The following is a 27647-nucleotide window of genomic DNA, read 5'->3' on the forward strand; positions in this document are numbered from 1 at the left end:
ATGCAGCAATTACTTTGGAGGTAGAAAGACAAAGGAGGAAACCTTGAAGACTTTAATTCCCCAAAACTGATGGCCGCTGGTGGTGCAAGCCTGCCTGGCAGAGAGAAGTGATCTGATCTAACGAGGCAGATGTCGTTACATGTCAGTCATTTGAGACATTCAGCATCAATTTGCTATTTGGCTGCTGTCAGAAATCTTCTGCTTTGGGTAAGTGTCCCAAGGATCCTGACGTTACTGCAAAAAGGAAGGGGAAAACCAGCAGAACTGAGCCCTGAATGACTCTGTGGGTGATTTAAAGGTTTTGTTCTCTTCTTCCTCTCAATTAAGAGAAAACAAAAATCTAGTGCCTGTCAAAGTGTCCATGGATAATACAGCAGTACACCAAAAGGGGGCTGAATTAACAAAAAATAAATCCATATAACTATTTTTCAATAGCTTTAGCTGTCTTCAAAGCCAAGTAGCATTCTTTAATGAAAGCAGAACCAGGCCAGTAAAGCTTTAAGAGTTTAAAGTTATTTGATAGCTAGTTATTTTTCTTCAAAAGGGACTAAGTAAACCTCTGCCTGTAGCTTTCATCACTCCACCAGAAATGCTTTGTCAGTGTATTTGTGACAAATTAATTATAGCGATAGAAAATCTCAGTAGAAATGAATATTCAAAAATATTTTTTTAGGCTGTTGACTTCAGGGAATGCACTTCTGTTTCTAAAGCTGTGTGTTTTCCTCATTAGCTCTCTCCCTCCTCCAGTTCTTTTCAGAAACTTTCAAAAGTGATTAGAAATGGTTTCATTTTCAGCTCGCCTGGGGAACGGCATTAGCACTGGAACAAACCAATGACGTTAGAGCCTTGCTGGCAAGAAGAAGTAGCCCATCAGCAAACTTTTCAGAGAAAACATGCTGAAATTACTGTATCAGTGCTGCCTACCTGATGCTAACGCGCAGTAAGATGCTGGTGTGGGTGGGATTATCTCACAGAGCTTTAATAACAGCAAAGGATCTTGCCCTCTGGGCTCTGGGGAGACACAGGAGCACGGCGCAGCAGCTCCAGTCTCTAATGGATCCCAGCCCGATCCTGCACACAGAAGAAGGAGCAGAGCTGGGGCAGAGCACAGGTAGCTCTAAGTTCACAGAAAGCGATACCTGGCTCTTGCTTGCTGCAAAGGCTCCGGCAAAGCCGAGGACTCCTGTTCGTCTCTTGCTCTAGTTATTGTCTGTAAACTGCAGATCTTTCCCATCTTGGACAGAAGTCATTTCAAGCAGCACGATTCCCATTTGTGAATCTCATTAAGGCTGACAAAAGCAGGAGCCACCGCTGCCCACCACCTCCCACACCTCCAAGTCATCCTCCTTACATTCATCCAATGGCCACACCGCTCCTGTCCCAGCGTTCGCACACCTTCAGCCTGCGTGAAGCACTGAAATATTGGCCTGCAAGTCCTGCAATCTCTTATTGACAGGTTGCTTTGGGTCAACAGCAGGAATAAACATGAATAAATCTTCTCCCAAGCTGCAACTACACAACCCACGTCAGGAAGCTCCCATGACCGATGGCCCCACAAGGAGCCATGTTCCTGGCTCTGACACAGAAACTAGGCAGAGATCCTCACCTCCCCCCCACAACTCAATTAACAAGCTGCCTCATTAGCATCCTATACTTAATTAACAAGTTGAATGAATAAGTAGCCTGGGCTGCTTAATTAATAATTAATTAGTCCTTGGTTAATAAGGACATCAGGAACTAGTTCATAAGGGAATCGTTTCAATAGATTAAGGTGAAATAAAGATCTAAGGAGAAGGTGTTAAATGCCTGCACAGAGCTGGTGCTGGATCCCACCCCAAGACCAGGTGTCCCTCCCTGAGCCCCAGCTGTGGGGTGCCCCCTTATCTTCAAAGCTCTTACCTCCCTCCTCCAGCCCTGGATCCAGGTTGGAAACATCAAAATGCTCATTTGGTTCTCACTTCCACCGGTGATGTTCTCCAGTGGCTTGATGGCTTCTCCCGAGCAGGTCCCTGTCCCTGCTGGAAAGGAAGAGCTGGGGCAGGTGTCTCACCTGCTGGCACCGCAGCAATGCAAAAGAGTGGTGCTACTTGAAATAAGCAATAAAAAGGCAGAAATAAGTACAAAATAGAATCTAAACCATCCTTTCTCTGCCCTGCAATGGTGCATTATTTTCCAGGGAAGGACCGTGAATGCATTTTAGTAGTTGAAGTTTAAACCTGCTCTGGCCCAACCAACCAAAATTTGCTGGGGCTGCATGAGAGACCTCACCAAGCCCCTGCCCGTGGTCCCTGAGCACAAGGCAGCTGCAAGGGGTGCTGAGGGTCCTGGTTCCAGGAGAAACCACTGTTCCCTTGGGCTCAGGCAGTGCTGAGCTCAATCATACCCAACTCAATATGTTGCCCACAATTTGACAACACACATTTGTCATTTTTCAGTAGGAAAGTGTGAAGAATTATGTTGATGTTTCCTTCTCATTTTGATACAGTAAGTGTCTTGTTTCCATATTAATATTGATCTCAAGGTGTACATACATATATATATACATACACACACTGCATAAAAAACATTCATATTATCATATAACATTTCAAATTTAGTTAAATAGAAGCAGCTGATTTTTCCTGATGGTATTGGTTTGAAATTTCCCATCCACAAACCATTTCGAAATCCCAAACAAAGAAAAAATCAGAGTTGTTATTTCCCACACAACAGATGCAGTACAACAATCTCTAGGAAAATGAATTTTTAGTTTATTGTTGGTTATGGTGACTTCTGTTCATGGCTGGTTTTGAAGAAGGTATTGAGTGTAGCAACAAAACACGTTTGCAGAGAGATAATTACCATTATTTTCAATTGTAATGTCATTTCCAATCCAAGTATTTCAAGACTGGGAAATACTAACATTATTGTTATTGTCACATTGATAAATTATGTTGTTGGTTTATTCTGAGAACAACGAATAATGGTGCTCAGTTTTGTCCAAAATTTGTTGGACAACTTGAAAAAAAATACAACATAAATCTGTTACTAACAATGACAGCAAGGAAGGGGAAGGTATTTGTTGGCAAAACACTCTAGACACAGAATCTATGAGCAAAACTGAACTGGAAATTCAGCTTCCTAGTAGAAAGATGTGAGATGGTATCGTACTACCTGATATTGTGGAAATCAGTGCTCCTCACACCTCTTGTTTAGCTTTTTTTGGTGTCTAGTGTTTCTCTAGTGTCTTGGGGTGCTGTTTGCCCATGTGTCTGTAGGAAGGAGCTGAAAGCAAGTGCAACTTATCAGATAACAGAAGGAAGTTCTAGTTAATTTTGGATTCCTTTTTCTGACATAAATCTGTGTTTTCATAATGTCTCATCCCTACCTAAGAGCAAAAAATGCATAGTGCTGCAGACTTACCCCTGTTTTACAAAGGGTGGAAGGGAGGAGAAGCTCAGGGTTTTTGCCATGTCCTTTCACCTGCTGCCCCCTTCCCTGCCACAGCACAGGTGGCTCAGACCCAGCCCCCGACTCCTGACCAGAAAAGCATCAGAAAACTGAAGAGTAGTCAGTGGTCTCTAACCCAAAGAGAACTGGGAGGGAACTTTTTGTTGTCTATTTGAAAGCAGCAATAATCAAAAAGACACAGTTCCTTTAAGTGTTACCCAACACCCGATGTAACAACAAAACAAAAATCTCAGAACAATACCTGCTGCACAGTCATTAGGTGACTGCTGTGTGTTCCATCAGAACTCAAGCCTTTCTCTGCAGTTTGTAGAACATGGATTGAAATCCTTCTGCATTGTCTTCCCAACAAGCAGCCCCTAAACAGACCCTCTGAAGTCTGTTTCAATGTAGAAATACAGGCAACTATTCTACCTGAGAAACATCAAGGTTTTTGACTGCCAGAGCTTGACAATGCAGCATAGACCCTGTTCCAGAAGATACAGGTCACAGTGTACAAGTGTTCTAGTGGCTTGAAACCATTTGGGGTTGACAATACTTTTTATAGATGGCAACTGAGTTGTTATGCCTGGTGAGCTTCGTGTGACTAGGATGTAGTATGTGAATGTCTTCCATCACTTTCAAAATATGAGAAAGAGACCTGTGAAGTTTCTTGCTTAAGGATTCTAGCAGGCCAGTAGCAGTAGCAAAGCAGATGTGCAGCCTATCCAGCAGGACATTTCCAATATAGGACTCTCCTCCACTGGCTGTGGCTTTACAGAGCCCAAAGGTTCCTCTGCCTCTTCCCGCAGACCCCCAGGACACCGTCAGGGCAAAACGCGTCAAATGCTGAATGGGATTTATGCCTTAGCCAAGTTTCAGCTCTGTCACACACCAAGCAAGAAAGGATGGGGAGAAAGAAGAGAAAGAAAGAGGCAGTTGACTTCATCCCCACTAGACTTCAACTAATGAATGCAAGTAATTGAGGTCAAGGACTCATCGAGTCAGCAGCACAGTTATAGTCTTGAGAACAAAAGCCTGCTTCCAAATACTTCCCATGGTCAATATTGCGGTAACAACTTGGAAAGATTTTTGAACTATTCACAAGTTGCTGTATCAGTCACCTGGCATGGAAAGTCCCACTCTGTCATCTGCACAAATCCAATCACGTTTCTCTGCTTGCTTTACCTGCTTCTCATTACAGAGCTCACGTAACACCCTGGGTTTCTGGCTTTGCAATGCAAACAGCAGCAGCAATCTGGATGGCCATTGGAGCAGTTCTGACTATTCTCAGATGGTCCAAAATCCAGCAGTGATGCTAAAGACAAGCAAAAAGCTATCTACCCCCAAGGCAATTTAACATTTCCTGTAGCTATCATTTCAGGCAGAGATGCCCGTTTCCTAACCATCCTCATCCTGAATTTTGCCTTTGTGTAGTCATATAACAATGATTACAGATTTGGGAGGGACCTGCAGTCAGAAAAAGCACAAAGTAGAGAGTACACACCACTCCCATCCCTCTGAGCAGCTGGGAATTGCAAACATAACTAAAAATTCCTGTCCAGTGAAAACTGTATTTACTCATCCAAAACAAATCCACATATGTCACCATTGCCAAGGGCTCTAGGTCCTGGTTTGGACCACAATGGACCACACTGATTCACATGCCTCCTAGATGCCTTGCCAGAAAACTGGGCTTGCTGTGGGTGACTCGCTCTGGCCTTGCAAAGACACAAGCTGACAATTTCAGAACTCAAGCAGGAAACTTTGCACATGCCCAGGAGGGAAGCCTGAGCCTCCTGGCTGGTGCCACCCCACTAGAAGGCCCAGAGCTGCATCTCCATCTCCCATTGGTGACGTCCCACAGGTTAGCACCATCATGCCTAACAAATTGGCACTGCCACATAAAAACAAGCCAGGAAAGGAGCAGATCTCCCAGGTCTTCCTGCAAAAATATGACAGAACATGACATCCTGTGTGGTCACACTACCTTGTGAAGTTATATCAGCTTCAAAGCTGGGGACACCCAGGAAATCCTATCCTGTTTCTCATAGATGAGCTCTGTCTGTTCCCTGTGGCAGGGGATGGACCTGCTTGGAGCTTCCAGCTCTTCTCCAGCTCCAGCAGCTGGATTTCAAGTGATCAACACCTAGGAACTTTTGCTAGTGAATCCCTAGATCAACACATCATCCCCTCTGAGGCTGGTGTCCCTGATCCCAAGATTCCTGCCTTTAGCCAGCCATGGCATGTTTTACCCAAATGTAACCTCCCACCGCTGCAGCAGGGCATGCGATAAGGCTTGCAGATTGATTTTAACCTTCTTGTTCTTCCCAGGCCTGTCTTGACATGTTTTTTTTTTTCCCTCCTATTTTTCATGAAATCCAGGCCAGCAAGGAGGAGGGGAGAGTTCAGTGCATCTGTTCACCACTAACATTGACAAACAGCACAGAAAAGCTTTGCTAACCTGAAATGTATTGGCATATCTAACCAAAACCCACTTGATTTCCCCTGGAAAGCAAAAGCTGTGAAAGGCCATTGCTAGCAGGTTGCCCTTGCATGTGGAGTAATTGAATCAGGAAATGGGAAATGTGAGGCAGGAGAGCTTAGCTGTCATTTTACAAAAACAATTAAATGCATGAAATGTATCTTAATGATATAATTAAGGCAAAATTCCAATCTGCCATTAGTAGTGGCATTAATTATTGCAAGCACATTACATTCAGTATCGTTGGAATGATGAAATCCTTTGTTATGCAGCTTTATTAACAAGCAAAAAAAAACCCCAGCACAGATTATCTGCTTCTCAAGAGAAGCTCTAACGCAAAATTACTTTTGAACAAACCTTGATTACTTTTGTCTGTTCAGGCTGATAGTAAGAGAGGTCAAAGCAACAGAGGGAAACTGCTGTAAAATACTAAATGACTGCTAGGACCCATCATGGGCTGTTATTGAAGGTGTGTAGTGAGAAAGTTGTATGAAGCAACGTTGACTAGTACCATCACGGACATGACAGGATGTTGCCACACACTTGCAAGAGCTATATCCATCCCATGCACTGACTGGGACAGTTGTCAACATGGTGTACAGCCCAGTTTGCAAACCCTCCCTGCGGCCACCAGGTAGCTGGGACACTTGCCCTGAGCTGCCCCTGGCTGTGATCTCACTTTCCTCCACACTCCTGAATTTCAGCATTTCCAAGACTCAGACCTCAGTGATCAGTCAATGGCTGGGAAGTTGCTCCATGTAATCCCCAGCTTTCAAAGGGGCCAAAAACCTGTGTGTGTGTAGTCACTCCTGGTGCAAGCCAAGCCCTGTCATCTCATGGCCACTCACAAATGTCATACAGGTAGAATTTGGCCCTCAAGCAGCCACTGAATATAACCATGTCATCTGGTGCTCCGTCCCATCTAAGTATGCTTTCAGCAGCCTCTTAATTCCTGGATTTCACAGCACCTTTCACAGAAAGCCCCAAACATCTTGTAACCCTTTCCATCATACAAGAAATGTAAACAGCTCATGTAAAGAGCTGGCTTCCCTACATGCAAACCCTGCTTTCCAAATTACACTGGCCAGGTGCCATCCTGGTGGGGTCTTTTTTGCCTCAAGGCCCTTTGGAAGGGCCAAGCCACCCACTCAGCTCCCCAGGAGCTGCTGCTCCCCCTCCTGCAGGGACGTGTCAAAGCCAATTTTCTTCTTTTGGTTCGGTTCCCTCCCCAGTCAGGATTTCCTGCCTTCCACTCAGCAGCTACAGACACAAAATGAAGCACGGCTGTTGCATTTTGACCATTTTCCTACATGTCCTAGAGGAAACCACCCTCCACTGGCAGGAGAGCCCACTGCTGGGCTAAGGCACTCAAAAAAGCAAAAGTAAGGGATGCTCCTGGGCTGGCCACTGACCCTGCAGCTCTCCTTTAACACACTGATCTACGCACCAGCTGGGTGAGGACTTGGTTTTACCCTCCTAAAGCAACTGAAATCTGTTGTCACCTTTGAGACATGGTTTGCAGCAGGGCAAGATCTTACCTGCCTTGTATGGAAAACAATGAATCACAGCTTTTCCGTTTTACAACTCATTTTACACTTATTTTTGTACTCTGCTCCCACCCACTCAGGCTGCCAGTTAGGGTTTGGGGGTTTTGAGGCAGTTGGTTTGGCACTGCAGAGACAAGGGCTTTGGAGCCAAGTACCTTCACTGTGGAGGAGTCACTGGTCAGTTGCTAAAAGGTTCTTGGATGTTGCTCAAAATTGTTTTACATAATGGGACAAATGGTGGAATTACAGATCTCAGAGGCTTGAAGATATCAAATCTACCTTTCCAACCAAAGGAGGAAGCCATCAATAATATTCCCCATATAGGTACACTTACTTGGGACTATAACCAAGCTTACTAGACATGGAAGCCTGTTCATAACAATTTTTCAACATTTGGCTCAAGAAACAAACAAAAAAATTAGAAAAATTAACCCCCTCCAGACAGCCACGCAACTTCTAGGTGATAACTGCCGGAGGACAAGCAAATGCATTGGCTGAGTGATTGTGTGGATACTTGCTGAAAGAGGGGGCTTTTCAATTACACATGGTTGATTTTCTACATGTACATCTCCCGTTATACAGGGAAAAATCAATTAGTGAGAGCCATTTGTTTCTGAACACATTGGTTGGAAAGAAACATTAGTTCAGAAACATTAATTTCTGGACAAATGTTTACAATTAAAATGCAATTTTGATTCCACTGAAGTCTTATACTGCCACCCTGTAGCTCAGCCAAATCTGGAGAAGAAACAGGAGTATTCAGGAAAGGCAGAGCAGGGGTCGCAGTGGTGGGAAGTGCTGCCCATCAGTTTGCTGCTGGGAGACTGGGCTCATTCTGCAGCTGAACCTTGTTCCTCAAGCCCTGAGAAAGTTCTGGGTTAATGGGAACCCAGAAGCAGAGAGAAAGACAGTGCACACAGATAGGACATGGGGATAGGCAATGACGTGATGCGGTCCCTGAGGATTTGGAGTTTATTTCTGTGTAGGACTGATAATGCAGAATTTCTTTACAAGCAACATGTATCTGTGCTGGATGACATTTCTGCTGTTTGCCCAAGTCCTAAAGTCAGGCCAGAAGCTGAAGGCCAAGACAGAGCGAGCCATGGGCATAGTTCGCTGCAGCGTCAGAACCCCCGTGCACAGGCAGCACACACAGAAGCAGTGACTCATGGCTGTGCTTTTACCCACACATGGCACTGGAAGCTCAAGCAGCAAAGCAAACCCGATGCCTTTTCCTATAAACCAAGACTTTAAGAGAAAAGACAAAGCCTGTTTTCCAAACTCACATTTGGCTCCAGCAATTACTCACAACTAGTTACATTTGCTCATGACTCAGTCTGAGAAGACCTCGATTCGGGGCAGAAACCTCACCAAATCAGAAGAGCTGAGCGAACTTGAGCAAATTTTTTTTTAAAGTCTGCTTCCTTATGGCTTTGCTTTTTGCTTTAATGTGCTTTTCTACACCACAAGGTATCTTGGGTATATTCCTTGATAGTGTCCCTTTGTTCCGACACAGCTACTCAAACGCCACGCACCCCAGAACGGAAGGGTTTCCTTTGAAGCATCGCCAGGCTATAGGCAACAGCAACCACATCCTTATGCGTACATAAATAGCAAGTGTGTGAAGGTGACTCGCCTTCCTTGAGACCTGCTGCACGTAAAGCACCTGCCTGCATCTCCTTCCGTAGGGGTTTTCTGCAATAAAAGTTGCTCTTCCGCCACAGGTTACTCATCGGATCTAAGTTCTCAGCAGCAGGGTGTAAGCACATCCAAGCACTGTGCAAATTTGCAGAAATTGTTTATATAAATAGTTTATTTGGGCATTTACAGTAAAATCTGGCCTGGAGAGGGTAAATAGAGTTTCAGTTTCATGCCACTCTTACAACATTACTATAAATCTAGTCATATTTAGCTTTTGGTTGTTTTTTTTTTTCCCTTCAAGTGCAGGAATTATGCACCCAGCTGACCTTGCACTGGCACAGGAGGAAAGGAAGCTTTCCAGACCTCCTGTTTGCAAAGCAATAAAACGTAACAGGGCTCAGAGATCAGAGGGAAAATAAACAGATCCTCCTGCTCACCCTCCTCCGCTCCCCTTTTTTTCCCCTCCCCAGCTTATATTTAGCTCCGTCTCCTCCATGCCCATGCGAGGGCTGCCCTGGGAGCAGGGAGGCAGGGCACTAGGGCCAGGCTCTTGGGGAACCTCAAGCTTTCTTCCTTAGAACAGGAAAATCGACAGACCTGCTCAGCAAAGCAGAGAGCAACAGCAGCTCTCACAAGAGGACAACAGAGATGGGAAAAAGAAAGCAGTGGGGCCCGTCAGTGTCATGCATCATTTACTTTTTAACCTGATTCTGCTCACCTGAACCTTGTAGAGCATTGGGTTGAGATTCAAGGGGGAGAAGTCTGGCTGTGTGCACTGTGATGGGCAAGTACATTAGTAAGTTGTCTGGAGTGAACACATGCTTACAGCTCATCATCTTCCCTGATAAAGACACCGGTGCACTCACCCCGAGTCAAAACTCAGCCCAGCTGCCCCCTTGCACTCACACCAGCTCTACTGACTACCCCAGACCTACACAGACTCTCCTCAAAACACCACAAAGCACCCCAAAGAGGTTGGTCTTGTGTGACTATTTGAAAGCTGCTAAAGCATTTTGGAGCAATTCTTATCTTAATGGCCCCAAGTACTAAACCTCTGTAAACACCTCTTGCAAAAAGGTATCTGCCTGCACTTGGTACTGAAGGTATTAACGCTACAATACTGGAGCAGAAGCTGTGGCCACAGCCCATCCTCTGCTGGTAACACAAAGGGGACACAGCATGGCAAACTGGGAAAACCCACCTGTGACACTACAGCAACTGCCTGGGACTTAAAGCCACTGTCACATCCTGCTGAGTGACTCAGCAGAGCTGCTGCGGTCCCCAGGACGGCACAGCCATGCCACTCCCCGGGTCAGGTACATCCATTTTAGAGGTGTTCTGAAGTAACCCCACAGCTTCCATGGCATTGGGAAACAAGATACAACATCTATGACAAGCTTCCAGTGCAGCAACTCCCACTTTTAAATCTCCAATTTGTGCCTTGATAATAGTCACAGCAGCCAGGAGCAGGTGGGAGCCTGGTGCAAAGCCACCTGCCTGGGTGCAGCATGCTGCTCAGTGAGCAATGCGGTGGACGTGCTTTATACTTCAGTCTCCAGCCTCTCTTTTTAAAACCAGGCTGCTTATTAGGCTTTGTACTTCAGTTACTCTCTTAATCAAATGCAACTTCACAGAGCCACACTGATCTAATTGTTCCGTGTCCAGGTTCCCTGCCTTTGCAAGAGATAAATCCAAGGAGATGCATTTTGACTGGCATCCAAAACTCACCACTGGCTGCTGTGATTGTGATTTATTGCTGTTGCTAACAATCAATCTCAAGGCAACTGTGTGCATTTGAACTGAGTCAGGACTGTGCAAGGAGGGAATGAACACCCACCAAGAGCTGACAACTAATGACTCCTGACCAGCAGTCAGCTCTCTCCCACATTTCTGCATTGCAAAACCTGCTCCAAATACACTCTGTAGAGTGCTTCACATCACCTGTCCTCTGCCTCGTCCAGAGCCATCAGTCTGGTCAGCCAGAGCTCTGAATTTCATTTATGAACCTTTTAATCTTCCCTGACAAGAGGCTCTCCATATGCAGAGCCAGGGAGGAAGCTGGGGAGTGGCACAGCCACCACCCCGCAGCCAAGGGATGCTCTCCAGCACACAGCAAGCCCCGCTCACACATGGGGAACAGCAGGTCATGCTCCCCCCGGGGGGGGGGGGGGGGGGGGCGGGCAGCCAGGGAGGAGGCCCCAGAGCTGCAGCAACCAACACACTTTCAGCCACATGGGAAGAAACAGCACACCCACAGCTCCTGCAAACACATGGCTCCGGAACACCCCAAAGCCCAGTTTTGGGTGCCCTAAATCTCAACTTAAAAAGAATAAGCACTGAAGCAGCTGCTTTTTCAGAAGATTTGTCTTTCCTTCTCACTACGCAGGCTGCTTCAGAAACCTGGGGCGTCACAGAACCAAAACTCAGCCCCACCTTGCAGAGCTGCAAAAAGCAGTCAGGAAACACCCTCTTCAAAACCTCCTTTAGCTCCTACCTCAGCAAAAGAGCAGGAACAACCCCCAGCCAGCCACCACCCTCCCTGGAGCTGCTTAAATTTGCCCCCTGAGCCATGGCAGGATTGTGCCCACCTGGGTCGAAGCCCCCAGCTGGGCCAGCTGCCCTGCCTGCCCACCCACCAAGCAAAGACCCTGGGTCTTCCTTGTGCTGGGTTCCAAGGAGAGGGGTGAGCTGTCTGCAGGGCTTCTGAGAAGGGCAAAGGAGGGGGAAGCAGTTTTGACCCCATCAGACCTTAAATGAAGTGAACCTTGAGTAGTGCTTTTCCAGCCTGATCATGTCTAGGAGGACAAGGCAGGAATTATTTCCTCTTTTCTCCTGCCCAGTCTTTTGCTTTTGCTCCTAACACCATTACATAGTCCTGTTTCATGCCAAAGCAGTGGAAATTTCTAGACTCTTTTTTAGAGGGAAAAAAGAAAAGGATAGCAGCAAGTGTTTGGAGTAAATTCCCATTACAGTCAGGATAGTTGACTGCAAGGATTCCTGTGAGAGCGCGTTGTTTTCTTAATAAATCTCAGTATAACCCATCACTGTGACACTCGCCATGAGGGAGAATTTGTGTTCCCAGTCACCTTACTTGGGGGTTTCTGTCCCTGGCCAGGGCTTCCCCACCCTCCATGGTGAGGCAGGTCTCAGCCTGCGCAGGGGCTTCAGGTCAGCACCACGGAGAAAAACAACCTCCGATAAATCAACCCAAGGGAAAAGCAGCCGGAGCAGGTTAAAAAGCAAGAGGCTGACTCTGGGTTTCACACCTTCCCCACCTGAGAGCACCCCAAACCACCTCCTCCATCTCTACTGGGAGGAATCACTGGCAGGGACCATCCCAGGGCACCGGCACTGGAGATGAACAAGCCCTGGGGGGTTCATTCGTGCCCTCCAGGTGCAAACCAGGCACGAGCTGCTGCCCGGAGCACACGAGAAATGAATCATCTGCTGGAGGAGCTGGAGTGGGGTTTAGTGCGGCTCCCGAGGAGGGTGATGGCAGAGAGACAGAGGGGAAGAGTTTGGGTTAGGACAAACAGATAAAATATGGAGACAAAAAGCGAAGGAAAAAAAAAAGCTGCTGTGAAGTTCAGACACTTTGAAGTTTGAATTTGCACCTTCCAGCGAGTGCAGCCAGGGAGGGCCAGCAGCACTGCAAAAAGGGTTTCCATGCTGGAAGCGCAGGGGAGAGCTGAATCTGATTTCTTAAGTCCTATTCAATTTGCAGCACAGAAATCTGTTTAAAATCAAAGGCTTTGCCACTTGTGGTTTCCAAAAGTCACACACACACACACACACACACACAAAACCCACCCCCCCCCCCAAAAAAAAAAAAAAAAAAAAAGAGAGAGAGAAAGAAAAATAAAAGAAAAAGGGTTAAAAATGTGCTTTTGCCAATCAGCCCTGCTTCAGTGTCCCCACATCGCCTCATTAGCTGCGGAAAGGTAACTTAGTAACAATATTTCTTTGCCCATTCCCACGCACTGCACTGGTTGAACTTGGCTTATTTTTTTCCATTTAAAAAAAATTCCCCTTTGGAAAATGTGGTTTCAGCTGAGTTCCCATTTTCTGTGGGGAGATGTTGGTTTCAGCCATGAATCTGAAGATGAAAAATGTCATTTCGAAACAGTGATTCAAACCAAAGCCTGCCCTTTCCCCTGCCTCACCGCGCTCGGAGCAAGGTGGATGTTTCCCACTGGGACACTTGTGATCCTGAGGTTGGGACAGGGGCATTGACCCCTCTCAGGAATGTAGTATTTCGGTGTTTCTTTCCATGTGGGGCAGAAAAGTGGTTTGGAGCCACTCGAGCCAACGCTGGGACCTTCAGCATCCCGCCACAGTCACCAAGCTCCTCGGGCAGCGGGGCCGTGCTGCCCCTCGCAGACACAGCATCACCTCGGTCAGCTGCAGCGCTGCGCTGGCACAGCAAATCCACCCCTGTGATGGGGGCTTTCACCTTGCTTCGTCCTGATGGCCCTGATCCCACGAAACTCCCGTGCTCACTGTTATATACCGAGGAAGCCATTGGAATTTTTATCCGTGTTACTCACAGTGCATGAAATGAGACATCTGTGTCTGTTCAGGATGGGGGCCTCGGTTTCCATGAGCGCTGTCAGCTCCTGCGGAGCTCCCACTGTACCGAGGGTTAATCCTGGCCATGCTCGCACATGTGTGGCAGCTGAGGCAGGAGCAGCGCTAAGGAAAATTGCAATGAAGGCAAAACCCACGTCTTCATTACCTGCTTGAATACATGTAGCAGGGGGAGTTGCTTGTTTTGATCCATGCACTCAGGCTGAAACACAGCTTCTGCTTCCTAAAAGCTATCCTGTAGCATAGCCCCCGCCAGAGCTGCTGCTGGCCTCCTCGCAAGTCTGCTGGAGCTAAGGTACCATCCCACGAGGAAACAAATCCAGCCCTGGAGAGCCTGGCTTTGGGACAAAGCATCACTCTTGATGACCAGGAGGTTAAGAAGTCAGCTCCAAACACTCATGTAGAAGTTGCTTAGTCGCTACAATGGAGCGAGCAGGGTTCTGCTCATCTAAAACACGATTTAAGGAGTAAAGGCTCCTGGCTAACGGCTGCTGGTTTGTAAGTGGACTGGAAGGCACGGAACGCTGGCAGCATGGAGCAGTTCTGCGTACAGCACTCTCTCCAGTGCTTCCAATACACCAGCCTAAGCGCTCTGTGATGCCCCAAGAAGCCCACTCGCACCTCCAGATCATCACTCACCGAGTCACCCTGAGCTGACTGCTGGGGCTGCTGTCCCAGGGTGCAAAGTGGCAATGAGAGTGACAACCCATCATGCTGCTCATGAACCTCACCTGCATGGCAATGCGCTCTTCCTCCAAGCAGGACCTCAGCTCTTCGGGAACCCCTGGCTCCCTCGGGATGTGGGGACGGTACCAGGCTTGAAGCCCCACCGCTTGCCAGGGCCCTGAGCGCAGGTGGGGACAGTCCCCTGCCAAGCACCCCCAGCCATGGTACAGCTGCTGGTACCAGGTATGTTGGCTAATCTGGGTCTAAAGGTAGAAGAGCTCCAAACAACTGTGTTGGGTATTTGCCCCACCAGATCCTGTGGTCAGTTACTGGTGAGCATTCCCCGAAGCCAGGAGAGCCCCACCGACGAGTCAGGCAATGGCATGGCATTAAAAGCAGCCGATTGCTTACCATGGGGAAACATGTGTTCCAACCCAGGGCAGCTTCTTTCCAGTACTGTATTGCCCTGGTTGTCTTTCCAGCAGCAATGCACAGAGGCCACGAGGCATCCCACAAAACAAACTGCAACTGGGAGGTGAGTGGCACAGTTCCAGAACCACAACCAGAGAGTTGGATTTGGCGTTGCCCTTCCTGGGCTGCAATTAAGCTGTTTTCAGTTATTACCAGTGATGTTTTCCCAACTGGCCATCAGCTTGGGGTTGTGTTCTAAGTAACTGGCCAGGCAGAGCATCCAGACGTCCCACCAAAGTCCAGAGGACCTCCTAGTGCTCACGGTGCCCCCAGACTGAAGCCAAGTGTCCACCACTTGCCCACCCAAATCAACTGGAGGGGCTACTTGTTAAAAGCCAGGGGCCACTTTCAAAAACGCTGCTACCTTAAACAGAGGTTTGCGATCAGCCAGAGAGGAGGGGAGGAGGCTGGGGAGACCAAGGGCTTAGGCAGAGGCAACAGCTTCAAGCAAAGCCCAGGATTAATTACTGCACACTCCTTAGTCCCAAGAGGGAACCCAAGGTCTGGGTGAATCTATGGGACACCCTTTAGAAACACCAAAAGAAAACCCCCTGCAAGCAGTTAAGTTTTCAATCATTTTAATGTGATCACTGCAATTTGACCACAGTCTCAGAAAGAAAAAAAGTCACACAAATTATCTGTGCTTAGATTTGAGTCAATCTACGCAGTTCTTGTTGATTGATGGTTATTCAAGTTAAGACCTTCTGACCATCAGTGATGTTCTTGGCTGAAAGGCAGGAGCGCAAGTGTTGGACATATTGGTGCAAACCAGGAATGCTTCTTCTGGGATTAAAGCTGCGACACCTGGTCAACTCAAAAGAAAACAGAATCGTACATGCACACACGGACCGAGCATGCAAATACACCAGGAACCAGCTACAGCTTCACGGGAAAAAACATGTCGTGTCAATATAGAGGTTGGCCTGTTATTCAGAAGGCTACTTAACAAGGAAGGGGGAAACCCACACAAATATAAAAAACTGAGAATATTAATTTTCCAATATTCAAAAAAAATAATTGGAAGAGCTTTTGAAATTACATTGTGTTGGCAAACTTTGATTTTTTGGGTAACAAAGCAAAAGGTGAAGGCAAATTTTCCAAAGTATTGTAAAATTTATTGTATAGTATTGCAGCTTTTAGAATGACATATAATTGCCACTATCGGTTACTGTTACACAATAAGCGTTTACAACAGATTTTTGTAAATTGGCATCAGAGTACATATTCATACTAAAACAGCAAAATATAGATAAGTACTGCATTGCATGTGCTGTCAATAGTTTACATAAGTTTAAACTTGAACAGAACTCAGGATACAGGACTGCCTATAACAAACTCCAAAGCCAACGCAATGCAACTGGAATTTTAAGAAAATATTAATACAATGAAATGTGTCTATAAGGCAGGCAAATTAGGACTTTAATGTTGTCCTTCATGAGCTTCTATAGTACAGCAAAAATTTGAAGCGCAGTTTCTGGAAAACTTTTTGTTTTTTATAGCTTTGTGTTGTACATAGAAAATCTCTGAGTGATACAGAGACAGAAGAGATTAAAAATTCATTCTGTTATCGCCTAGCATTGTTAATGCTACACATCTGGATTCCGTCTTTTCCCAATCCTTAGTAAAAATGTTGGGCTTTTATTTTTCTGGTTTTTAATATAGCAGTTTTAGTGCAATTTTATAGTTCAATACACATAAAAAAGGGTGATTCTCCAGAAAGCAATGAGATTTCCTTATACCCCCACTTAAGACAGAATGAATTTTGTAACACTTGCGGAAATAACACACTAGATTAGTAAAGCTCAATCTTCAAACCGGTGAAATCGAGGGTTGCGAAGGGAACACAAGTTTTACCAGTGTCAGCCCCAAAGGAAACCCATCCCTCCTCACCATCCTGACCCACATTCTCATCCCAGGCCGTTAATATCGGGGGGCACTATAAGGATGCTGTTTGCCGTACTGTATGCCAAGAAACTAAGATTAACAACCCCTTTTAAAGCTAACATGACTTAAACTTTTGAGCAAAAAGGCAGGCTAGGACAAGAGGTTGCTAAGCATTAGCAATGCCTTGTTTTTTCTGTATTTGTTTAAAAATAAATTGTTCTAAAGGGGCCTGAATGTCCCCGCTGGCAGCTGCAAGATGCTAGAGACTCCTACGGAGCAGGACCGCAGCCCAGCTTCCAGCACAGCCCTCTCCGGAGCTGCACGAAGGCCAGAAGGAAACGAGGAGAGACATCAGCAAGGGTGTGCAACGCAAATCCTCTGCCTCGCTGGCAATACGGGGACATGGGGATTGGGAAGAAATGGACCCCGAGGCCAAAAAGTAACATTAAATAGTAATAATAATAATAATAACAACAGCAACAACAACAACAATAATAAAAAAGAACACACCGTTATCTCTAAACACCCATTCAGAACTTGGAGTTGATCGGGGCCCCAGATCTGGTATCTGCACTCGAAATACACAGTTCTCGGGACTGCAAAACAGAGGGATGGGCAGAAGAAAGACAAAAGGTGACAACCTGGCTCCGTCGAGGTGGACTGGAGTTGCACCCGCTGCCTGGGACCCCGGCTCCCCCCCCAGGGCACTGCACCGGCAGTGGGAAAGGTGGCAGCCTGGCATGTTTGTGCACGGCGGGGATGGAAAGGCATCCTTTGCAACAGAAATTTGGTGTCGATGAGCCACCTCATTTCATACTCATTAAATCCCCCGAACTTGAGAAAGAGGTAAATGAAACTGGACCCAGGAACTCAACCAACTGACCACTCAACTGCAGATGCTTGGGGTGATGCTTGAGAAATAAAAGCTCTCACTAGGAGTGGGCTGGGGAGAGAGAAAAAAAACCAGGGAAAAAACCCCAGAGAATCAGTTGAAATATTGAGGACATGAGAGCTGGGTTTAATTGCACTACATTTTTAGATCCTCTCCCACTATCCCTCCGCACCTTTTCGGACCCCCCCACCTCCCGGTGCTCTCCGTGGGGTTTGGTGGCCAGGCAATGCCACACGACAAAGACAATCCGGTTATCAACAACCTCCGGTCCCCACGACACTGACACCTCCATGTTCACTGCTCGGCTTTAAATGTGTGATGCATATTCCACCCAAAACCTGATGAGGTTACCAGTTTTTTTTTGTTGCAAACAAACTAGTTCAGCTCACAGAACAACACCCCCCACCCCCCAAAAAACCCACAACAAACACCCCAACCCCAACAACACTATTCACGCATTTTGGCTCAAGAGGGCAGTAGATATTGTATTTGTTTCTCTTTTAGTTGGTACCTCACTTATAATATCCACCACAGCTTCCTACCTCTGCAGGCAGGATAATGTGCATAAACGTGTTCAAGTTCCCTTGGGGACCGGGGGAGCGCGGTGGCAGGGGGAGCAGCCTGCCTGGCCAGGCACATCGAGCTGCTCCGGGGACAGAAGGGACTGGAAAATTGAATGCAAGGTCCAAAGGAGCAAGAGACCAGACGCTGGTTACTTGTGACGCTAAGGATGATTTTGTTTCCCCCTCCCTAAAAAGGGAGGGTTACTGTTTCTTTAATAAGGCACTAAATAGACATGTTACATAAAGGAAAGATACATTTTAAAAACTCGTATAAACTCATCAGTTTTGTACCTTTCGTGACAAACTATTACTCCTTTTCGTGACAAACTATTTATTCCTTTGCACTTTTTTTTTTTTCTTTTTTTTTTTTAGGTCTTCAAAATTTAGGGTACATGACTGTAAAGCTACGAAGATTTCAAGAGCTGTGGAAAAGCAGTTTGAAATATTGAGAAGGTACACAACTATTTCTAGGCAAAAATAAAAAAAAAAGCAAAAATGATGATCAAACTTCAAGTTCAGCTATTCATCATCTTCTTTAAAATATATATAAATATTGTTCAAATGGTCAGAACTTCAAAACTGTTCTCATGGTTTGTTTTTTTTTTTTTTCAAGTAATAGAAAAGTTGCTTAAAAATAATAGTTATTGCCTTTATATCTTTCATTTATGTCACTCTACTAGATAGCATCCTGCAGAAAATGAAATCACACCCCCTTGTAAAATCTTCGCTCTCTGTAGTTCCCCTACCGACCCTTCCCAACATTCGGAGAGATGCTCTCCCAGCCGGGAGACGGGACTGGGAACAGGTTTTTTCCCTTTTACTTTCTCTCTCTCGTGCTCTCCGGTTTCTCACTCTCTCACTCCATCACATACAAATTCACCATGAGGGTAAAACACCTACCAGACAATATAAAAATGTAAACAATAGCATAGTAAGACAAAATGCTTCCAAAACCAAGATAAATTAAAAGACGCACAACACCCGGCGGGCGGGAGGGCAGGTGGGACCGTGCTGCTGTGGATGAGGGCTCTTCAGAAGAGGTAAAGGGGGGTTGCTTCTAAAGCATTAAGCGTATTTCTTTAGCCTTTAATTAATATATCACAGGAGCAGATTAATTTCCATCTACTGTATCTGATGCCTCTTTAGCTAGGATAGTAAAATAAAAAGTAGTGCTGGCCAGAGGCGGCGAGCTGTGAGACACGGCTGTGCCCGTTTATCCCAAATAGAGGTTTGGGAGGTTAATACAAAATTACTTTCACCACCACGACACTTTCCATGAGATATTTAAACCCCCGCTGAAAGGCAGCCAGTGGGTACATTACCATTTACTCCCATTAACTTCCATAATCACCGTTTTAGCTCCAAATAGGGCCCTCCAGTTGAACATTGAAAGAAATAAACCAAAAAACACTTTGTTCCTTCAGACACAGAAGTTTATTCTCATCCCCACCACCCCCCCTCCAAAAAGTTAGAGGTTGTAAAAAAAAAAAAAAAAAAAAAATCAAGTAATTTTTGTCTGCTTCAGCCATTACTGACTCTCAGAAGCAGGGAGTTTTTATTTTACCTTTTTACTCCAATAATCCTACCAGATGACATACAGACACACACCAACTCCTCTTGCTTTGTAGGGAATGTACAAAGCCGTGACTGTCAGCGGCCACGCGCAGGGACTCTGGAAATTAAGGATTTGCATAAGATGCAGTCTCGCTCACCGCTCCTCCCCAGGCTGGCATCTCCACTTCAGCGTTTTTCCACCCCCTCCAGCTACTTTGTTCTTCACTTCGACATATATCCCTTAACAGGTTCATGGTAGACATGATAGAGGCTTTGACCAACACAAGCACTGACATATTTATATTAAAAAATAGTGCAAAATTTCAACATTTATATAAATAACTCTAAACCCCTGCTTTTGATTTTTTTTGTTTTTTGTTTTTTTACAATGTAATACACGCTTTTTGAGTTGGCACTCAAAAAATTGCCATTTTTCTTCTAGTTCAGAAAACAACTTTTTTTTTTTTGAATAGGCCTCTTCTAATACAAAAATACTCCTGCTCCTTACACATACACTTTCTCTTATTTTTAATATATATTTATATATTTATATTGCAGATCTTTAAACAAAATGTTTTTTGTGCAAATATTTTGTCTTTAAAGATAAGTGAAATAATCAAACAAAAAAAAAAGCATTCACACAGCTCAACTAGAAACAAAAAAAAAAAATGGACTACAGTTGATTTTTTTTTTCCTTTTTAAACGTCTAGACACAGCTCAATAAAGAAATGTTTTTGCAAGCTTGGTAGGCTTGTGCATTCAGACCAGACATAACAAGTAAATATTTATACATGGAGAGATGGGGAAGGGCTTTTTTTTTTTCTTTGCTCATCTTCCTCAACTCTCTCTCTCTCCTTTTTCTTTTACCCAGAAGTGCAGAGTGTTTCATTTACTTTCTTGCTTTTTTTTCTTTTTTTTTTTTTTTTTTTTTTTTTTAAAAGGGGTGCCCTTTTTGTTTCTCCTTCTCTTTGTTCCACGCGGTTGTGCTCTCAAGGCCATTGATTTGTGAATGATGGAGTCTGCTGCCCTCCAGGATGGAGGGCATCCCGTTGTTGTTCTGCTGGTGCTGGTAAAATGTCGACCCAGGGTAGTGCCCTATCACCTCGCTGTACGTCGGCGGCGGTCCCTCCATCCTACCATTGCTCCCATAGCAGGTCGCACTGATGCCAGAGTTACTGCTGGGGGGGCACGGCCCCCCATACACGGAGTTATCTATCAAGTCACTGTCGAAGATGGTTCTGTTGGGGGGGGCCCGGACCGATTCTCTGTTGAGCTCCATTTGCTGCTCGGGGTCTCGCAGCTGCAGCGTGCAGGGTCCCTGGTATGGGGGGGGCTCCTCGCCGTCTGACAGCGAGATGGTGGGTGGCAGGTCGATCTCGTGCTGCATGTAGGGGTAGGTTGGCTGGAATCTGTTAAATCGGTCCCTCTGCAGAAAGGATGGCACTGCCAGGCGGTCGCTGGGTCTCGGGGTGTAGATTTGCTGCTGGAAGGGAAAGAAAAATGAGAAAAAGGGCAAGAAGCACGAGCCACCGCAAGCTGGGACAGCTGGGAAGGCAGCACTCGCATCCGCATCGCGCTCACCTCTGTTATTCCATTCCCCGAGACGGTGCTTTCTGAAGGCCACAGGCTTCCCTCCTGCATTGGAAAGGAGAAGAGAGCACGGAGTGAGTCTGACTGCGGGCAGCGGTTCAACTCCTTCCAACAGCTCGCGCCAGGTTTCACCCTGCACCAGAGCCCAGGTAAGGCACTGCCACGGCCGCCAGCAACACACTGGTGCCCTGGTTGCAGCCACGCACAGGCTGGCATCCTATGGCTATATGCTACAGGTACTAGTGTACTGCCACCAAAAACAACACTTCCGATTAAGATTTCCCTCCATTTTCACCTCCATTTACATTTAATAGATCACTTGCAGAATGAATGATGAGAACGGCACCAGCAAACAACACTCTCCCATTTGCAGACTTCCCCCCTCTCACCCACGCCCACCCAGCATGTTTCTCTCCCTGGTTCAAACATGCCATAGGAGTATTTTTCAATTTGTGATCCATGAGCCGTGGGTGATTCACAAGACATCAGAAAATGCTCCATGAAATAATGACAAGATTATAATTAAAAAAAAAAAAAGAAAAAAAAGAAAAAAAAAAGAGAAAAACCTCACACCCACATTCTGATGCACATAATCAAGGAAATCATGGGAAAATAAAGATAATGAGTGAATAACCAAATGTTAAGTCTAAATTTGATTTGGCTAAAAAAAAATAAATAGTAATATCTGTAGCAACAGGATGGTTCTAGAGTATTTTTTCCCCAAAAGGGTAACTGGCCCTTGGCTCAGACTGAGAAACTGTGGTCTAGAGGCTTCCTTACACTGCTGCCAGCATCACCCTGATCCTGCGATCTGAGCCCAGCCAACCACCCCAGGCACAATAAAGCCACAAAGCCAATTCCCCCCAAACCATGAGGTTACTTTACAATTCATGATCAAAGCAAACAAACAAAGGTTCTTCCCATTTGCTGATGATACTCTGAGTGTACACAGTTCACCCTAGATGCTTCTGCCTTCAGAACTAAAATATTTAAATATTGCTAATATTCACATAGAGCAACATCCCTTCGGTAGGCAGGGCTGGAGGAAAACAAGCCAGAAGGCTCCGAATTACGACCTGGAATAGCTGGCACTGCTCATTTCCTTGCAGGTGAGTCTCCAGTTCTGGCACCAGCGAGTCAGGCAGAAGTATTTACCACCAGTGGAAAAAAAAAAATGCCAAGGGCATTTCTCTTCCCCTTTTTCCCTGTAAAGCATCCCACCCAGAGGCCACTCCCAGGCCCACCCTAGCAGCAGGGCTCTCCTGAGGAGCAAACCGCAACTGCCGCTGCCATGAAAATGCCCATTTCTATAATAACGGTGCCGGTGGCGCGGGCAGCCTGGTGCTGCGGTGAGAGCCTGTGAAGAGCTGCAATGGTACCGCAGCCCCAGGGACACCTTCACCGATAAACTCAGGAGGGATTTTGCCTGCCTGATGCTCCCTGGACCTCACCCAGCTGTGAAGCACATCTGGCCTCGTACCAGGCTGCGGTATGCAATGGGAACTGTTGCCACGCACCTTTGTGGCTACCTCGGTGAGCAGCTGTGTGGCACGGCCGCTGTCCCCAGCAGTGCCCCCACCAGTGGGCAGAGTGGGGGGCCCTGGGGGCAGAGACACCCCAAGCCCTGTGGCAGGAGCCTGCGTACCCACGCATCCCACAACGCAGCACCGGCCCTGCATTACAATCTCCAAAACGTCTGCCCATTATATCCCTCCCCCCTTTTTCTTCTTTATTCTCCCCAACTTTGGAATATATTTTCTCTTGTGGCATCGCACACGGTATCAGATATGGAGAGAATCCCATCAGGTTCCTGTTTTTGAAGCTCAGTTCTGCACATAAACCTCAAGGCAGTCCTGTTGCCAGTGCAAGGAAAACAGTGATTTATATGGAAATGAGATGGCCCAGATTCTTCCCACTTCTCAGGGTTTTTTAGGGAACATCTCCTTGGAGCAGCAGAGGTTAAGTGCCGCAATACCGGCACCATCCATCCCCCGCTGCAGCTAATGAACGCTCTGGTTGAGCTGTGTGCCACATAGCCCTTCCTGAGCACCATAGCCCTTCCTGAGCACCGCAAGGCTGCTTTTTATACAGACCTTGAGACTTCACTATGCAACTGTTTACACAGGCATCAACTGTTTAGTCTGCTCCGCTTTACATGTACTTCTTGCCTGCAGGGGTAGTCGACAGTCAAATTCCCCCAGCAGCCAAAAGACCCAAGAGAAACTGCATATGCCACAGACCAAGTCCTTGCTCCTAACCCCCTGCTCAGCCACAGCACCAACACCAAAAGGCACAGGGAGGGTTTCCAGCGTTCCCACGCGCACTGCCCTGCCAGCCCTTTGCCTCATCCCCAAGGATGCCGGAGCAGTGGGCAGGAGCGGGAAGCACTCCCAAAATTGTGTTTACTTTGCCATGCCCCCGTGGCAGACTTCCTAAGCAGCGAGTACCCTGCTGCCTTCTGCTAGATGTTTTATATTTAACTTGGCAGTGGGCAGTGCCATGGCAATATCCCATCTGCTTCCCCCTTTCCCGGGAGTGATGTCAGCCAGCTCCCACGAGGGCGGCTGCAGCCCGGCACTTCCCAGTGTGCGGAGCATCGCTGCGCTCCCCTGGGGCTGCCGCTGCAGCTGGCAATGGCAAGGGCACGTGCACACCCTGACCCCAGCTGCTCCACACAGTCCCCTACCCCCATGTACCTGCTGCCCCAAGCCCGCACCCCACATCCCACCCAGGCACGGAGAAGAAAAGCTCTGGCTCACACCAGCGCATCTGTTTGTACAGATGAGGTCCAGGCACGAGGCTCCGGGCAACACGTGGATGCAAGAGAAGCAAACCCCTACAAACACCATTAAAATGAGATCCACAGTGAGATAAGGAGCAGGCGGCAGACCCATTTTCTGCAGGAGCTGTGTCTCTGGAGCTGTTATTAACCACTTCTCCCGGGACTGCGGGGTTTGACCCGACAGGCTCACATCCCCACGGTTGACTGACCACAAGTACGCTCGCCGACACCGACCTGCTGCGTCACACGCTACTGTGAAGCCCATCTGGGTAACGGCACATCTCTCCTAAAAACTCGATAGTGGGATTAAAATTGCTGGAAATTGATAGTCAGAGGAGGGCAAAGCCCCAGAGACAGAAAACATACATACTTTTAGCATTCATGCTTTGGCCATGGGATGGCTACACAGCCCCACTGAGCCATGCAAAACTGCGCTGCACATGAAGGTGCAGTACCACTGTAAATCCTCATCCTCGGGGTTCTCATCGCTCATCCCTGATTTCCAGAATATTTAGGACTTGAATTCATCTCAACAATAGCTGAGTTTTCTAGACTATGGTTTTCTGAAATGAAAGCTGAGATTCTGCTGTCTGATGAGCAATACGGCTGTAAAAGCCTCCGCAAGTATTCCAGGACTCACTGCAGAACCTAAAATTACTTTTTAATTTCTTTTTACAGATCAATCTTCGACTTTTATAGAACCGCTTGTTTTAGTAATGTCAGAGAATTTTCTCTGTAAAGCTGCATGGTGCAGATTAAGCCTCCGAGCCCTCAGGAGGACTTACGTTTTCCATTTTGGGGGCCAAAGGTATGTTTGGAAACTGCATTTAAACCACTTTTTCTTGGGGGAGTGGGATATCACTGTTCCAAAGGTGCAGGGATGGTGCCATTCTTACTGTAAAAAAGTTTAAGTGGCATTTCTTAAGTATTCTTAGTTCTGGAAAAACAAAGTATTTGTTATAAGGAGACAGAGTATGAGAACACTGAGAACAGTGATGGAGAAACACATGACATAATACAAGAATTCCTCGCTAGCAAGAACCGCATTAAAAAAAACCTTTAGGGAAATTAACTTCTCCTTCAGTTGTAATTTTTGAGCTACAACAACAAAGAAGGACAACTCCAGCAGACCTAGCAGCGTCCTGACCATGGGATGAACTACTTTAATATTTCAAAAGATGAAAAGCATGTACACTGCTCCGGTGCCCGCCCGTGGCCACAACGGCAAAATGAAGTCTGGGATTTAAAAAGCCCAACACCAGTTCAGTGCAAGTTTAATGGCTTACATGAACTGGTATCCAGCTCGGCACAGCCTCTGCCTGCCAGCCTTCAGTGATTATTTAGACTGGAGCTGTTTTCTACAAAAAGACACGCTGTGCCGAATCTGAAAGGAACTACCTTTAAGATCTTTATTATAACTGATCCCACTGTACCAAGCTCCCACTTAACACACAAGGGGCTTCTCCGTCCCACCGGGAGGGTGCTCAGGCCACAAGGAAGCCCTGCTGCCACCCCATCAACGCTGCGCTGGCAGCACAGACGGCAGCAGGGAGAAGGGGAAGAATTATAAAGAGGAGAGAAAAAAAAGCCCCAGAATGGTATATTCCCATTTCTCTCCTTAGCTCTGAGGAAGGTTTTGAAGACTCCACATCCCCACTGAGGTCCAGCAGAGGTGCTGAGAGAAACCTTTGCTGAAAAGCCATTTAATTGCTGATGTGTCTGAAGGCTGAGTAAGTAATGAAGCTGTTTCGGTGTGCGGACTGGGCCAAAAAAAATGCATGGAAATTTTGACCTGGTGATATTTTATAAAGAAAAAAATAACTAACAAGAAAAAAGTTTTAGAAAGAAAAAAATTTAAGGCATTATTTTTTAAACAGCCAACAGTTTTTGATTCGAATTGAAATTTTTGTTCAATCTCCACGTGATTTTCTCTTCTCTTTCCATGTTAGCCTTCTCTCCTCTTTTTAAAGAAAATACAAAACAGGCCACTTCAGAAAACAGAAATTGGTATAACAAAATAAAAAAGGCTTGATCTGATATTTGCTTTGAAAATGTAAAATGAAACAATTTTGTGTTGTTCAAGTAAAACATTCTGAACATGATAAGACAGTGAAAAAAAATCTGAAAGCAGAAAACAATCTTTCTGCTATTTTTAAGAATTCCTGTGCCTGTAACATTCTGCTAGTGTTGGAAGCGGGTGCATGGGGTGGTAAGAAGAGAGAAGATTTCTGTAACTCCGGGAGGAGCTGGGATAGACGCGCGGGGGTTAGCTCTGATCCCCGAAGAGGGCAGGCGCCCTCGCACCGGCTGGTTTAACACAGGATCACACACTCCCGGCACCTTGACCTTGTTGCACAGCATCAATAGATGACCATGAGCTGAGCTCACTCCAGAGACACGCTCCATCACCCACAAAACAAAGGGTGGTTGAATTGAGCTTGGGGGTTGCACAGCTCTTCTTCCCAAGAGGAGTCTTCCTCACTTTGGCACAGAGCGTTCGATAAGGGACCTTCGTCAGCTTGTGTAACGTGACAAAAAGAGCAGCTACAGAGCAGAGGGAAAGGCTGCACCCTGGGTGTCTGCTGGCTGGGCAGCCTTCAGCAGTGCTGTACTGAAGACTTATTAAATAAAGATGCTACATATCTTTCTCTCACAAAAAAAAGAAAAAAAAAAAGAAAAGAAAAAATATAAGGAAAAAAAAAAGCAAGCTATCCCAGTATTTCAGCTTTTTCCTGCAGTGAGCATGGATTTGACACAACAGAGCACAGCCCCACTCAGACCACCGCACGGCAGCACCGGTGCGCCCCGCCTGCCATGGAAGCCTGCGGAGGGGAGGGCGTGAGTCAGTGACCTTGAGGAAGCCCTATCGTTTAAAGAGCTTTAAAAGCCTTCAACATGAAGCTAAAAAACCAAGTATCAGTATGAGATATCCCTGCACTGAAGACAGAGCCATGTAAGCAGCGGTGAACAGTACATGCTAGCCCTCCAAGAAAACGGGATGTCTTTTCTCTGTAGGTTCTGGTCAATCTCTGAGCTGCTGCATTTGAGGAAACTGCATAAACCAACATCTGCCTTAAGGCTGGGGAGGCTTCCCCTTGGGTCCCCGTCACAGGTACAATTAACATGTTTCTCCTCAGGCTTTTATGAAGCAGGGAGTCTGGGTTACACTCTTGAGCATCCCTTTGGAAAGATTTCTGCTTGTCTGGTTGACCAGTGTTTTCTGACCCCTGCATCACAGTAACGGCAGCACTGCTGGTGAAAACTGCAGAAAGCCTTTCAGGATTTCCTGGTCTCTTTGAGGCAGGCAATACATTTTTATAGTCATTTGAGACACTCCAACTGGAGCCATCAAAGGACTCAATAGTTTGGGGTTGTTAAGGGCAAGGCATATGCACCCGAACCAGCTGAGGGTACGTGGTGGTTTCAGGAACAGGACACACCAAGAACAGCCTCATGTTGTTACTTGACCAATGTGAAATCCAGACTGCAAAGCTCAGGGCAAAGGCAGAGGCTATGGGTGTCCATACCTTACAATATACAGCACCCTAAAGAGCCAGAA

General features: G+C 46.4%; 1 protein-coding gene across 3 annotated transcripts in view; it reads right to left on the reverse strand.

The window, feature by feature from the left end:
* Positions 1-15384: 15384 nt before the first annotated feature.
* Positions 15385-27647, reverse strand: part of PMEPA1 (prostate transmembrane protein, androgen induced 1) — a 52305-nt gene continuing 40042 nt past the window's right edge. For 2 of the 3 annotated variants that reach the window (XM_080403963.1, XM_080403965.1), the window contains 2 exons: positions 21298-21351; positions 15385-21199 (listed from right to left, as the gene is read on the reverse strand). In XM_080403963.1, the coding sequence (XP_080260089.1) occupies positions 20651-21199; positions 21298-21351 (603 nt within the window). In that variant the 3' untranslated portion in view covers positions 15385-20650. The remainder of the gene's footprint in view (positions 21200-21297; positions 21352-27647) is intronic. The other variant, XM_080403964.1, reaches the window with a different exon arrangement.

Source organism: Falco punctatus, assembly GCF_963210335.1.
Source record: "Falco punctatus genome assembly, chromosome: 10".
NCBI classification, from domain to species: domain Eukaryota; kingdom Metazoa; phylum Chordata; class Aves; order Falconiformes; family Falconidae; genus Falco; species Falco punctatus.